Here is a 15,263-nt window from a genome sequence, read left to right as displayed (position 1 = left end):
AGTACCGAGCATGTACCTAGCGGTACTGAGCAGTACCGAGCATGTACCTAGCAGTACCGAGCAAATACCTAGCTGTACCGAGCATATACTGAGTGGTACCGAGCATGTACCTAGCAGTACCGAGCAAATACCTAGCTGTACCGAGCATATACTGAGCGGTACCGAGCATGTACCTAGCAGTACCGAGCAAATACCTAGCTGTACCGAGCATATACTAAGCGGTACCAAGCATGTACCTAGCAGTACCGAGCAAATACCTAGCTATACCGAGCATATACTGAGCGGTACCGAGCATATACTGAGTGGTACCGAGCATGTACTGAGCGGTTTTGAGCATATATTTGAGGCGTATGCCTCAGCCAGAATTGCGCAATTGCGCCTCTGAGGCGCGCCTCAATCCAAGTGAGGCGTACGCCTCTGCCAGGAGAGGAATTGCATAAGCCTTGAGGCGGTTTTGGGTCAAATTGCGCAGAGGCGCGCCTCTTATTGCGCAATTTTAAACAGAGGTATAGAATTTAAGCAAAATCTAAACTCTTACGTTACCAATAACAAGAATAGAATGACAATAAGTAAATGCAAGAGATTACCCAAGTGAAAAAAAAGCCTTCATGTTAGTGCAAGTATGACTTTTCCTTAAGTTAGGTAGTCAAACTGATACTCTAGGGAATCATACAGTCAACAAGCACATACAAGATTGAAAATTAGAATCTGAAATTTGGTTAAACAAAAAATAATAATTTATAGTCTCCAAGTCTCTCAACGAGTCTATACATTTGCCACAAAATCAACTTAATTCTAGTTTAAATCTTGATTATCAAGATATTCCTAAAGCCTGTGCTTTCCAATTCAAAATCATTATCCTGAAATCCTCTACCAAAAGCTAGCCATCATGTGCTACCAAAGCCAGCACAATGGACTAAGAAAATTTGAAATAAAACAAACCCATACCCGTGAAGTCTGCTAAACCTCATTTTAGTGTTAAAATAATCTCAAGCCTAACATATGATGATGTGATTCAAACATGGAACTCGAATTAAGTGAACCTGTTTATTAAATTCAATGGCATGATGAAACTGAAGCCTAACATAAGATAACTTGAACCTAGCACACGTTGTAGCTCATCTCCAATTGTTGAATGATCTGCAAAAATGGATCTCAAATCCCAAGAAATAATTCCAGCCTAGAGGCCAAAATTGGATGCAATTGGAAAACCTGAACACCCAAAAGGATTGTGATGGATTCAAAATGAAATATCAGTAATCTTAACCTCACTTGCAGTATATAACTTGATCTTCTAAGGACATGAATTTTAAACCAAACCCTGAATACTAACTTAGTTATAGAGGATCAATTCAGTAATGAACACATGAACACATCCTGTTATCATAGGCATTATCACAGACTTGTTTAAGCAGATACTAAAGTAAATCATGAGCTAGGAAATAGAAAATTACGAAATAGGAAAATGTAATGACCAATTTTGTTAATCTACTTGTTTAAACTCCCGTTTCCAGATTGTATAGGCTTAGATCTTCATCACTTAAGACTTCTGAATCCCTCATATTTGTGTTAGATCAATTGTTTACAGCGGAACATTAAACCAAGGAGAAATGCTGAATAAAAAAAATTTAGTTTTCTCTACTTTGCTTTAGAATGTAGCATATGGGAGTTGGATTTGCTCGAACATTTTAGACTTCTGAATCCTTAAACATTTGTATTAAATCAATTTTAGCATTTGAATTCTTAATTTGGAAAGGTTCTCTTCAGATATGAAGACTTTTTTGGGAAGAAAAGAGACAAGGCCAAGAATACTAAGGGTGGTATAAAAAGGGTGGGTCCAGATGGATCCAAGGAGTTATTTTCAGATGAAGATGAAGGTGAAGATGAAGATGATGGAATGGATATTGATGCGAAGGTCATAATTTTATTTTGATATACAATAAATAAAGAATATGTATTGCAGACTCACATGCACGCATATCTTTACAGAATGGTGGAGCTTTATCCACTTATGAAAAAGAACTGTTGAAGTTACGCTCTAAAATACAAGAAATGGAGAAAGCTAACTTGGAACCCAAGACATGGACCATGCAAGGAGAGGTTGTTTGCCCGTTACCCTTTCCCCTCCTCCCCATGCATTTTGTAAATTGTGGGATTTTACTAAATTTAGTGATGTGAGTTTAAAGTTAATCAGCATGTCATTTACATTAATTCCTTTTTGAATTCATGGTTTTAAGCTAGTGTTATATTATTATCTTTTGGTTTGTAATAGGTTACTGCAGCTAAAAGGCCTAAGAACAGTGCTCTTGAAGTGGACCTTGATTTTGAGCATAATGTAAGACCACCTCCAGTGATTACAGAAGAAGTAACAGCTTCAATTGAAGACCTAATAAAGAAAAGGATTATTGAGGTGCTCTCATGAATCCATATGAAAGACATTTTTCCAATTTTTTTTATTGCCTGAACTTGGAACCAATTTATACTCTGATACTTTCATTAAGGCATGATGTGTGCTTATACTATAATATAGTCACACATTTTTAATATCCAGTTTGCATTTTATGTTGAAGTAGAGGAGGGAAGGTAGAATCTGGAAAAGGAAGATGAAAGAAATCAGTGGGTGCTTGTTAGAAATTTAGCTGTTCTTTTATAGTTAAAATTAAATTTATGCATTGTGCATGCTTTAAGTGAGAAAAATATAGGATAAATAACTGGAAGAACCCTAGTTGAAAGGAGATCAATCCAAATAAAAAAGGGTTGTTTTTTAACTTTCTCATATCTGTGGAAGACTAACCAAGTTTTTGAAAACACTCATGTGCTGCAGCATGTCTTGAGTGTATTATATTGACGTCAACACTATCTAGCGTAGAGATATGGAACAATGGATGATACATTTTTCTTTAGGTGCCTGACATATTATGATAAATTCTGGGATGGAGAGCACTAATTGGAGGATTAAATGATTATCTTCTAGGATCACATCATTTGTGGTCTTTGTTCCAAAGTCCGAACTCAGAGAAAGAATAGATAGATAGGTTCTGATATTAAAATTTTTACCCATTTCCTACATTAATGGAACACTATGTAGTGCTGTTTTACAAGAAATTTGTTTGAGCATGATGTAATGGTCAAGGGGAATCTACTTCTATACCACCTATTGACATGAATCTTTTGTTAGGTTCTTTTCACAAATCTCTAGTATTAGGCAGTTTGTTAGCAGCAAAAAATAACCATATTCATTTTTGCTTGTTGGTCTTTCCGTTTTCTTTACTAACTGAATAGTAAGGTACAGTAAATTATTGTTTTTAAAGAAATCTTTTCAAATGCAACAAGGCATATTTTGTGGTCCAAGGGCAAAATAGACCCCCTTTTTGATTGTCCCTAGACTTTTGTTCTTGTCACAATGTCCCTGTTTTCATAAAAAAGTCTCCAAAATTGTGAGCACCAAATTTTCGTTGTGCATGCCTATAGTGAAATGATTAAATTTTGTGAATGCAGCATTTAAGGGCGTGTCTGCATTTGGCAGTGAAATTGAATTTTATGGTTAATACCAATGTTAAAGCTAGCGAGTCCATGCATCATTAATGATTTTCCCATGATGATCAGGCAGCATGTTTTATAGATCCTCACTACATGTAAATAGCCATTGGAAGGAAGCTGCTAGTTATGGTCATGAATAGAAAATGGTTGTAACACCAAATAACGTTTGATTGCGTTTGAATTAGGTTATTTGTGATTTTTTGATAAAGTTTTATGTGATTGATGCTGCTTTATTGATTGTTTTCAGGGTCTTTTTGATGATGTGCAAAGGGCACCTGATTTACCATCAAGAGCTCCAAAAGAGTTCAAAGAGATGGTATAAGTTGACATACGATTTTAGGGTTCTTAAGAACTGGATTTAATATACAACAATTTTATCTGTTTCTCTGTCCTTTACATGTACAGGACGAAACAAAGAGTAAGAAGGGGTTGGCTGAGATATATGAGGTTGTTATCTATAATTTGGTGCAGTTGACTGACAGTTTGGAATATTTATTTGTTTTGTATTCTTCCTAACTTTTTGGGGACTGTCTACTGATGGCCATTTTGTAATGTTATGAAGGAAGAGTATGCACAGAAGGCAGGTCTAGCCCCTGCTCCTCTCTCCTCTTCCGATAAGACAAAGGAGGAGGTATGATGCACCATCCTATTTTTACATATTTTAGTGACCTTGTCTCTTGCTATTTGTTAGTATTGAGACTTTTGCTGGTTTTCTTCTTTAGTTACTTTTGCTATCTTACTTTGTCACATATTCCATGGTGGGAATGTTCCATCTGACCATCTCAGATTTGTCTTTTGGCTGGAAGCTTAGTTGCTATTTTTTTTCTAAGATTTAAGATTCTATTAAAACATGAATTGAAAACTAAGTTTGAAGATCTGACTGTTATGTTAAAGATTTAAGCTATTAAATATACTAGTTGGATGAGGACATTTACTTCAGCATTTTTCTCCATTTTAGAGGCATTAGAATCAATGTATGCAATAAAGTATAAACCAATAAATTATAGATGATTATTGGTGTGGCTCCCATCAATCTTGGTCGAGCTTTTGCCCTAGTTTTTCACTTTTGGCTTTTTCCATTGATTGTTCTCTGATCATTCATCTATCTGTCTTAAGTTTGTTTCCATTTGAACTTCTTTTCTCTCATTGAATTGCTTATTGTTTCAAAAGTTTTAAATTATCTTACATATCATTGGAGTTGTTAAGGACTTGAATGACTGAGTTTGGGACGGCTGCAGCTGTCGATAAAGCATGTTGTGAAGTTGTTGTCCAGAAGCTGCTTTCTAAAGTTGCTACATAGAAATCTATAAATTTTTTTTGAGTAGTATAATTGCCAAACTGTTGTGCTGCTGCTGTATGATAACAAATTATCTTGATACCCTTATATCTATGAAGTTGAATAAAATTTGTTCAAATATAATTTTTTTAAATCATTATGTTAATAAACTAACAATTTTGAATTAAAATCGATATCTTTTATCAAATATTTTATAAGTATATATATATTAAAATACTATAAATTTTTATTGATATTGTAGTATCATAATTCAAAATAATTTGTTAAAATTTAGATTCTCTAATATTATTTTATTTTAAAATTTTTTCTCGTAATAATACAAACATGTTTTGGTTGATATTTTTTGAAAAATTATATCAACAAAATGCTTGAAGAGACAATTTTGAGGCATCAAAATTTTTTCATAAATATGTCCAACAGATTAAATTTCTGAAATCTAGTTTACTTTGAGGCTTTAGATTATTTCGATGGAACAAACTGAACTTGTTTGATCATTCCGATTTGGTGTTCAGATGTCTTAATAAATCTTCAATTATAACAAGCTCGGACAAAATTAATAGTGATGTTATATATGATTCAAATGAACAGTAACTATAAAACTTCTATTTATTGTTCATCCTAGCAACAAAAAAAAAAAAAAAACATTAAAAGTTATGCGTAATGGTCAATTGTATTAAAACTCCTGCAGGTTAAATGATTAGTTTCATGGCAATAGGGATGAGAGGGAATGGCAATTGTTTGGTTGGAGGGAACGAAACCTAATCAGGATCAATGTTAGGGGATTTAACTGTAGTTGTATGAAGAAAGAGCTACTAAATGAATCTCTCATGAGAACTCCACATATAAATGCAGAGAAAAAAAATTAACCTACCGATTGAAGAAATTAATTTTCAGTAAAAAAAATTGCGTAGGAAAGAAATTGAAGAGAGAGCTGAGCTTACTAGCCGTGCGGAAATGCTACGGAGGACTTATCTCAGGTAGGAGAGTTGGAGAAAACCGAGCAACTTCTATTCTAGCAGAAATTTGAGGTTTGGCTTACGGGAAGTGGTGAGATGGGCCACGAGGAAGGAAAAAATTTGGAGAAACTGGGTTGATATGACCGAACTTGGCGAAGAGGTATTTTACACATACCTGTAAGGGCATTTATGTCTCTCAGGTTGGAACAGCGGGATTCGGATAGGAAAAGCAACCGCGGGACGCGAAATTTTTTAGGAACGGAGCTTGACCTCGTTGCCCCAAACCACATCTCCGTTGCTTTTTCTGACATACAACAATGAAAACGGTGTCCCAAACGCACCCTGAATTTGTTTAAGAAAGCTGTTTATGGAATGCCTATAGGCTATTTATCAATGTCTTTGTGGGTTAACGATGTCCTTTTTGTTGCTATTACGCAATTTCATTCATCTACAACTTACGTCCCACTAACACATGCATCTAATATCTTTGAATAAATTTTGGTTGTATTTTACATGGTTGTTTGTTATTTTCTTTAATTTTTCTTAATCAAAATTTTGGTTTATTGCTATCTATTTTGAGAAGTGTCTTGTGAAGTTGCTTCCAAAAAAACCATTGAGTTTGTTTTTATGAATCGCCATCATAATTTCTGCTATCTGTGACCCCCACTCAGTTTAATTGTCGGATTTCTTTCCTTCCACTTATACTGCCACTACATTAATTTTCGCCATATGTGCCCCACACTCACTATAATAGTTTCTGTCAACTCATTAATGTTTGGATTATTATTAATTATTTTGTAATCATTATTGACTATTTATCAATCTGTAGATTATTTTGTGATTATTATATTGTGATTTAAATATTTCCTATTAGAAGCTATCCTAGGATTGTAGAACTATCATACAAATGTAGGAATAATCTCTTCTCTTTAATTTTTCTCAATTTTTAGCCTAGGAGATAACAACCCAAAGATTGATGTAGATCAGTTAGTGATGTAGGCAAGGGGGGTGGGGGGATCAATACAAGTTGGGATTTATTTTTGGTGAGCTTTAATATCCTCTACTAAAATTCAGCTCATTAATGTTGAGCTACCACTTTATTCAGCTCATTATTTTAAAACTAAATAGGTTCATTCCCCCTCCCCCTCTATTGGCCCTTGGTTCTTCCCCCCCTTAGCTGCCTTTTCCTTCTCCTTCCCTGTGTCTCTTCGATTTTCTTCATGGTGCTGTTTCCTAGTGGCTAGTTCTCCTTTGCTGGGTGCTAATTCCGGTTTCCTGTGATGCCCCTTCGGTTTCCTCCAGGTGCTGGGCCCGTGGCTGCTTTACCTTCCTTTGCTGGGTGTTGATTTCGGTCCATTGTATGCCTTTTCGGTTTCTTCCCTAGTTGCCTTCCCGTGGCTGTTTTACCCGGTTCTCTGTGCTGCCTTTTCAGAAGCTGTTCTGAAATAAATTCCTGGTTTTTTGTGTCTTTTTAGGTGCTGTTTTGAACTGACTGTTGGCCTTCTATTTCCTTGTTTTTAATTGATTAAAATAAGGTTTTGGTGGTTGTTTGGCTGCCCTCTTTTCTCCTATAAATATAAGATGTTTAGTTAAAGAAAAAAGGATGATATGATGTTATTTTTGGATCCAAAAACCTGAGCAGGTTATCATTTGAGTCTTATTATCAGAGCAGGTTAGCAAATCCTAGGTTTATGAGTCGTGTAATCATTTGAGTCTTGGTATCAAGTGAGTTTAAGTTTTGTTGAGTCTTCTTTTCTTTGTTTAGAAAAAAATGAAAAAAGATAAAAACAGTGATACAGTTGTGGATGAAAATCAGTCCAAAGATCTCGAAGAAATTATTCCAATGTACAGATGGGTTCCAACGGAAGGAAATTCGACAGCTCCCCTTCAGAATGAACTATACAAACTTCAGTCGAAGATGCATGTGTAGGAGAGATATATCATGGTTTAAAATTGCGCAATATGAGGCTTGCCTTGAGGCCCGCCTTTGCGCAATTCAAGTAAAAAATGCATCGATGCTTACGCTTTGAGTTTCTTTTATGAGGCTTGCACCTCAACTTGGTTGAGGCCCGCTTCGCCTCACTGGCATAAGGCTTACGCCTCACGCTATATATATTAAAACTTACATAAATCTTGAAGTAAATGCCCGAAATTGGACTCTATAGGAAGGAGGAAAGGGAGAGAGCAGTTCACCATAATGATTATTCAAATAAAGAACCCCTTAGTCATGACAGTGCTAATGATTTATGAGTTCTTATGTGATATGTCATTGCTATTTATTTTTGGAAATTAGAATTATATGTTAATAAAAAGAATACTGGGATTTGGGAAATAGAATTTTGAGTTGAACTATATTTCATGTTGTCTTATTATTGAGATATTTTGATTTCACTTCATATCTTATGCTTTTTTATGTTTTATATTATTCACTCATTAGTATATAAAAAAATTATCATTTTATATTTACGCAATCTTTTGATTTTGAGGCTTACGCCTCAAAACGCCTTGAGGCTTACGCCTCGCCTCACGATTGAAAAATGCCTCAATACCCGAATACGCAATTTTAAACAATGTGATATATGAAGAAAAATAAATTTTTGCAAGAACAATTCAAGAAAGAACGAGAAGAAATCCTGAAGAAATATGAGGACAAAATTCTAGAACTAGATGCGATGCCTTCAAATCATACTCAAGCTTCATCAGGAGATGAACAATTTCAACTGGAGGAGAATTGATGTAGGCAGGCGGGATTAAAACAAGTTGGGATTTATTTTTGGTGAGCTTTAATATTCTTTACTAAAATTCAGCTCATTAATGTTGAGCTACTACTTTATTCAGCTCATTATTTTTAAATTAAATAGGTTCATTCCTCCTCCCTCTCTATTGGCCCTTGGTTCTTCCCCCATTGGCTGCCTTTTCCTTTCCCCTTCCCTGTGTCTCTTCGATTTTTCTTCATGGTGCTGTTTTCCCGTGGTTGGTTCTCCTTTGCTGGGTGCTGGTTCCTAGTTCCGGTCTCCTATGCTGGGTGCTGGTTCCGGTCTCCTGTGCTGCCCCTTCTGTTTCTTCCTTGGTTGCCTTTTCGTGGCTGCTTTACCCAGTTCTCTGTGCTGCCTTTTCAGTTGATGTTCTGAAATAAATTCCTGATTTTTTTTGTCTTTTTGGGTGCTGTTTCGAACTGACTGTTGGCCTTTCATTTTCTTGTTTTTAATTGATTAAAATAAGGTTTTGGTGGCTATTTGGCTGCCCTCTTTTCTCCTATAAATATAAGGTGTTTGGTTAAAGAAAAAAGGATGATATGATGTTATTTTTGGATCCAAAAACCTGAGGGTTTTTCTTTGGAAAAGCTTGCGAGCTATGTCCCCCACCTCTTTTCCCCTTTATAGCTTGCGAGCTATACTTCGTCACAGCTTCTAATCTCATTCTTCTCTCCGCAAGTATCCACCCCATCAGTACTTTTCTTCTCAATCAAGAAGTGCAACTTTAGGAGCTTTATTTTAGAAGTTTGTAAGCGTCGTTGAAACCCAAAGATGAACTTATAGCAGGCATTGAAAGTGTTTCAGACTTTTAATGACTCTGAGCAGGTGAACACTTTTGTGAAGTCTTCTACCAACCTTTGACAGATCTGCCAAACTTCCTACTAGATTGACTTGCTAATATGAGAAGTACTCTGGTAACTTAATCCAATGCACTTTACCATAGACTAGAGTCTTGGCTATGGCGAGAATCATCCTCGCAGAACTTGTAAATATTTCCTAGAGCTGTTAAAACTGTGTTTGGAAATATATTTATTTGTATTAAGTACTTTTTAATGTATTGCTTACATTTCTTCTGACTTCTCTCTTATACGTTTTAATGATGACGCTGATTACCTTTTTGTAATTACATGTTTTTTAATCCAGGCTAGTTTTTTATTTAAAAGGCTTTGTCTGAAGTTGGATGCATTAGCTCATTTTCACTTTGCACCTAAACCGGTATGCAACTTGTTAAGTTCTCTTTTATTGATATATCGTTTCACAAATCTTTTTACTACATATTACTGGTATGCCTTGATCTACAGGTTATTGAAGAGATGTCAATAAAGGCAAATGTTCCTGCTTTAGCTATGGAAGAGGTATTTTGACTTCTGAACTATCTTTGGACCTTCTAAAATCTGAATGAGTGAAGTGATAAACAAACTTCTTTTGCAGATAGCACCTGTTGCAGTTTCAGATGCAGCTATGCTTGCTCCTGAGGAGGTGTTTCAAGGAAAAGGCGATTTCAAGGAAGAGGCAGAGCTAACACAATCTGATAGGAGGAGGAGAAGAGCTAACAAAAAAAGAAGATTCAAAGGTACATTGTTCGTGAAGAATTTTCACTTTATTATTATTATTTTTTAATTTCTGATTATTTTTTCACATAGCTCTGGTAGTTTTTTGTCTGCCAAACTTGGATTGCTGTCTTGAAATTTCTAGTGATCTTGCTGCTGCTGATTAAGTTTAAAATTCTGTTCTCCTAGGAAAAATAAAATGGAAGGGATGGGACTATATGGTGGAAGTAATATCTTTGTGAAAAAGTTTTAATTCTAGAATCAAAGTTTAAAATTGAAGCAACTACGCTTGGACGTTTAAATTTAATGATGAATAAAGCCCAAACATTTTGGATCACTTTTTTTCCTGTAGCCTTCACACGTTGATCTTTTAAAATTTTTTTATTGTTCTCTTATATATATATATATATAATGAGGACAAAATATTCCTTGTCGATTCATGGTTGATCTGCAGCATAATAATGGGCTTTCATCATTGCATCTTTTGTTAGTCACATTCTCTGGAATCCAAGTGCTTGTTTTCTGCGTTCGGATTTTAATAATCCTTTTATATTAAGTTTATTTTTTTTTTGCTTGCATTATGCTCAACATGAAGATCCCTTGATATTGTATTGTTCCTGTATGAAGCATACCTTGTTGTTGGATAATATATACGTTTGCTTTAGGTAAATTAGATTATTGCTGTCTTTATTGCTTGAAATGCTTATGCGCATGGACTTCTATACAACATTCCGTGATAATGATGAATCTGAAATGATTCTTTTGCGAATTTTGTTGTCTGTTTTGTCATGTTTCCAGAGGCAGTTTGATGGATATATTTGCATTTGTTCTCATCAGAAGTATCACATCAATCATTAATGTTTGTGCACTTATTTACTTTATCAATTAATTGGTTTATTTAACTTGTTATCTCTATACCTGAGTACATGCTGATGATGATAACCTAAAAGGGTTTTATCTTATTGCCCAAGAAACGTTGTATTTTATTTTTTAAGTTACTTTATTTGATTGTTATGATTTCAATTTTGATTTAATTTAGGTTAAGTTTAAAAAAAAATTTAGGAGGTTATGGTATACTACATTATATGTTCATGATCTTTGGAGTATTAGGAGTGATTGCTATTTTGAATTTCTGCTAATTTGTGATTGAGGCGATGGTTTTGGAAATAGTCATTAAATAAAAAAAAAAGCTATTTTTTATTTTGTTTAGGGAGTAACAGTGGGTTGACTTGTGGATTTTGCTTTGTGCGGGATTTTTATCTCTGTTGGGTGGTGTTGATAGTTTGAATCATCTTGGTTTGATTTTGAATGAGGTGGCATTGTTTGAAGAAATTGGTATGGTTGGTGGGTTGTCTTGCTACATATGGGCTGATTTGGAAATTTAAAATTAACCTTGGAAATTAATTTAAATTTTTATTTAGACTAAGTGTATACCATCCTTTTTACTAATATAGGATATGAGGATTATAAATATTTGTTTTGAAGCATGTAATTTGATAACTTTGGCTTAATGAAAATTTATATTTTCAGTTTCAATCATGTGTGCAAGGGAATTGCATTATTCCTTTAGAGTGTTGTACAAGCATGAATGCTTGATTCCGTGAGAAGCCGTCACCTTTTATGTCAACGAGGCTTGATTTCTCTTGATTTGATATTTTCGTTCTTTGTTCTATTTCATCTATATAATTTGATGTTTGCTTGTTTAGTACTCTTGATTTTAAGCAATGGATGATGCTGGAAATCTAATTTGTGAAAATTATTTAATTTTATAGCTATTTTTTTTACCTATTTCTTGTTGAAATTATTTGGTGTTTTTGATCATTTTTTATCAATTATTCTAAAAATCTAGTATTGCCTATTTTTATTAAAGAAATTAAGTCATCGGTTTAATTGATAATTTGTGTTATGCTGGTTTTCAATTTTCCTTTGCACAAAATGATATTGCGCGTTATATTAGTTGCTTTAAAAGCCTAAATCCTTAGCCATCCTGCATCATATTGGTATCAAAGCTTTATGTCATCTTGCCGCTTAGAAGTGGGGTTAATTATTATAGTAATTTAATAGACTGAACAAAATGTAATTACGACCATATTGCAACCTCACTTTAACGAGTTTATGTAGAAGAAAATTAGATCCATGATGTTGTTAAACTGATTAAAATTAGACTAATTTAGAGGCCAATCAAGTTGATGCACATGACCTAAGTATAATCTAATTAAAATGATGAACCAAGTTAGTTGAATCTTAATTATGGAGGCAAATTAATGAACTTGATATACAACTAAATATCTTTAATAATAATACGTAGGGAAATCATAGAAAAAAAAATTGATGTTTATGATGATGTAATTATAAAGGTTTAAATTGAAGTGTCTGCCTATGATGGAAAAAGATGTTGCTAAAGTTTTTACTTTCCCATTATTAGATATATATAATTTCTTTGAATGACAGACTATGTCAGATAAATGAAAAGCTGTGCAAATATACTAAAGGGCTAAGATCAAATTTTATTGGATGAGTATGAATGAGAAACTATTTAAATTCGGCGAACCTATCACAACTCGTGCTTTAATGAAAGAGTTCTTAGAAGAGAAATATTTATCTTTTATTATATTGTGAGTGATTGCTTGATGAATTTAATTCACTAATGTGATCGAGTATTCAAATAAAATTGAGGACTTGTTTTAGAATTCTGAAACAATTGAAAATCTGAGAACTATATTCTACATGTTTATATTTGATTTGAGACCTAACATCATTCGAGAAATGACAACTCACCTTATCCTATTGCTCGAACACACCTTTTTAACCGGGAGTAGGTTTTAAGCAAATGTATAAATTTCTTGTGTCTAAGAAAGTTGCCATATATATTATACTTACATGTATTTTCATCAAAGAAATGAAACTCAATCGGTTAGACCTACACATATTAGGTAGCACTACTGTCAACGAGCACACACTAACCGAAATGGATTTGCATCTTCATCTAGATTTAAAATTTCAAATGCCACGAGACTGGTCATTATGAAAATTAGTGCAGAGTAGGAATTTGCATATAGGTGACAACAACAACAACAACATCAAGCCTTTATCCCACTACATATAGGTGAAGTTAGTGAAATTAATGAATAATGAGTCTATTGATATTTATGAATATGATGAAGATATTAGGGACTTTGAGAATTCATTAATTAATAATTCATTAAATATCATGTGTTATATTATATTTACTTGTAAGGTTGAATCTGATTAGAAGAGGAATACAAATTTAGACTCATTTAAGCACAGGAAAAAAGTTGTTCAAACTTGTGGTTGGTATTGGAAGTTGTATGAATGTCGTATGTTAGTTGGCATTAGATCGTCTGAATTTTATATCTTAATCACATCCACAACCTTGTAAGATAACTTGGATGGATATGGATGCCATTTTTGTATCTAGAAAATGATTAGGGCGGATCAATTAGCTACATATAGGGTTTTAATTTTGTGTGATGTATTGGCCATGGAATGGATTATGTTATTTTATGATGACCTTGGTTATATGATATTAATTTTACTCATTATGAAAGATTTAATACATTTTTGAATCGTACCAATCCTAAAGGGAAAATAGAAACTTTAACATTCTAGTGCTTTTAATCAAGTCAATAAATGTTTGAATTGAACAACTTCATGCCTAAAGTTAAAACCTTGTTTGATGAAGTTAGACACATCTTATAGCTGATTGTAAAGATTAGGGCGGATCAATTCGACTACCATGATTATTTTTTAAAATTGCACAATGTGAGGCTCGCCTTAGAACAAATCTAGTGAAAACTCCTTGAGGCTTACACCTCAACCTTTTTTATTCATCATATTCATATATTTTTTATGAAAACTTTCCTAAATCCTAAACTAAAGCCTCGAACAAATCGAGCCTTTATGCTCCCCAAAGCAGTATCAACTGCCTCAACCTCCAGCTCGCGGCCTCCGCCGGAGCCACCATCGCCAGGGATCACTTGGAAGTTGCACACCACCATTACCTCATCTAAAAATTTTGGAGTATTATTCTTATCTTTATGTTGATGAAAAATATTTATGAAAGAGAAAAATGATTGAAATAAATGATGAAGCAAACTAGGAGGCATTAGATTCCATAAGATGAGATAGGGAATAGACCAATTTGTTATGATGACGACTTAAATAAAGATCCCCTCAGTGATGACAATATATATAATTTTTGAGCTGTCAACTATTTCGATTTTCTTTAGAAATTAAATGTGGATGTGGGGAACTCGGAAAGAAGAAATTTGGAGTTGAACATGATGTTATATGATATTTTTATGAAATTTTTATTTTTTATGTTGTTTTGCTCTTTGATATTTGGATTTCAATTCTATTTCATGTAATTTATCACTTGTCACTTGTGTAATTTTTTGTTTCATACTTATGTCAATTTTGTACTTTATAGTTCAATAGAAAGTTAATATACCATTCTTTAACAAACTATTTGTCTATTGTATAAAAATTTATTTTTAAACTTTATTTTCACTTTATACAATTTTTGAATTTTGAGGCTTACGCTTTTACTCACGAACCAAAAAACGCCTCAATACACAATTGTGCAATTTTTAATCTCGGTCTTGATAATTTTCTTTATAGTAGTTATCTCCATTAAGATGTCATTGTCTTCGTTCGTAAATCCTTCTTAACTTGCCTTATTATAGAATATATCTCTTGGAGCTTGTTGAATTGAAAAGACAAGTTGATTTACTTTGGAAAAGATTTGTTAGCAAAATTATGAGTTTTGTGCTTTATCTATATTATCATTATTTATAGATCTTCTATATCTCATTTGAATAACATGTTAAATATGATAAATGTTGATGTGATATTTTAAAAGGTAGTTTGAGAAGTGGTGGATATCATCAAGTTAAAATGATGGAATGTGATGAATGAAACTTGCCTTTAAGACCAAAAAAGAATTATATGAGTGGTTTGTGATATCGTTTGGCTATAGTAAATGCACCTGGCATATTTATGAGGATAATAAATGAACTTCTATGACTTTTTTATTGGAAAATTTCTTGTTAGGTATTTTGATAGTATTTTAATCAATAACATGATAATAAATGATTTGTTGGTACATTTGATTTGTTTATTTGAGATTTTATATTATATATGG

At 33.5% G+C, this 15,263-nt stretch overlaps 1 protein-coding gene across 2 annotated transcripts in view; it reads left to right on the top strand.

The window, feature by feature from the left end:
* Nucleotides 1-15,263, top strand: part of LOC110093150 (U3 small nucleolar ribonucleoprotein protein MPP10) — a 53,886-nt gene that overhangs the window by 31,310 nt on the left and 7,313 nt on the right. For both annotated transcript variants that reach the window (XM_020817949.2, XM_020817948.2), the window contains exons 3-11: nucleotides 1,768-1,915; nucleotides 1,990-2,100; nucleotides 2,273-2,410; nucleotides 3,788-3,856; nucleotides 3,946-3,987; nucleotides 4,103-4,171; nucleotides 9,693-9,764; nucleotides 9,851-9,904; nucleotides 9,981-10,122. In XM_020817949.2, coding sequence (XP_020673608.1) covers nucleotides 1,768-1,915; nucleotides 1,990-2,100; nucleotides 2,273-2,410; nucleotides 3,788-3,856; nucleotides 3,946-3,987; nucleotides 4,103-4,171; nucleotides 9,693-9,764; nucleotides 9,851-9,904; nucleotides 9,981-10,122 — 845 coding nt within the window. The remainder of the gene's footprint in view (nucleotides 1-1,767; nucleotides 1,916-1,989; nucleotides 2,101-2,272; nucleotides 2,411-3,787; nucleotides 3,857-3,945; nucleotides 3,988-4,102; nucleotides 4,172-9,692; nucleotides 9,765-9,850; nucleotides 9,905-9,980; nucleotides 10,123-15,263) is intronic.

Source organism: Dendrobium catenatum, unplaced genomic scaffold, assembly GCF_001605985.2.
Source record: "Dendrobium catenatum unplaced genomic scaffold, ASM160598v2 fragScaff_scaffold_1061, whole genome shotgun sequence".
NCBI lineage: Eukaryota > Viridiplantae > Streptophyta > Magnoliopsida > Asparagales > Orchidaceae > Dendrobium > Dendrobium catenatum.
This window is presented reverse-complemented; position numbering and strand designations above follow the sequence as displayed.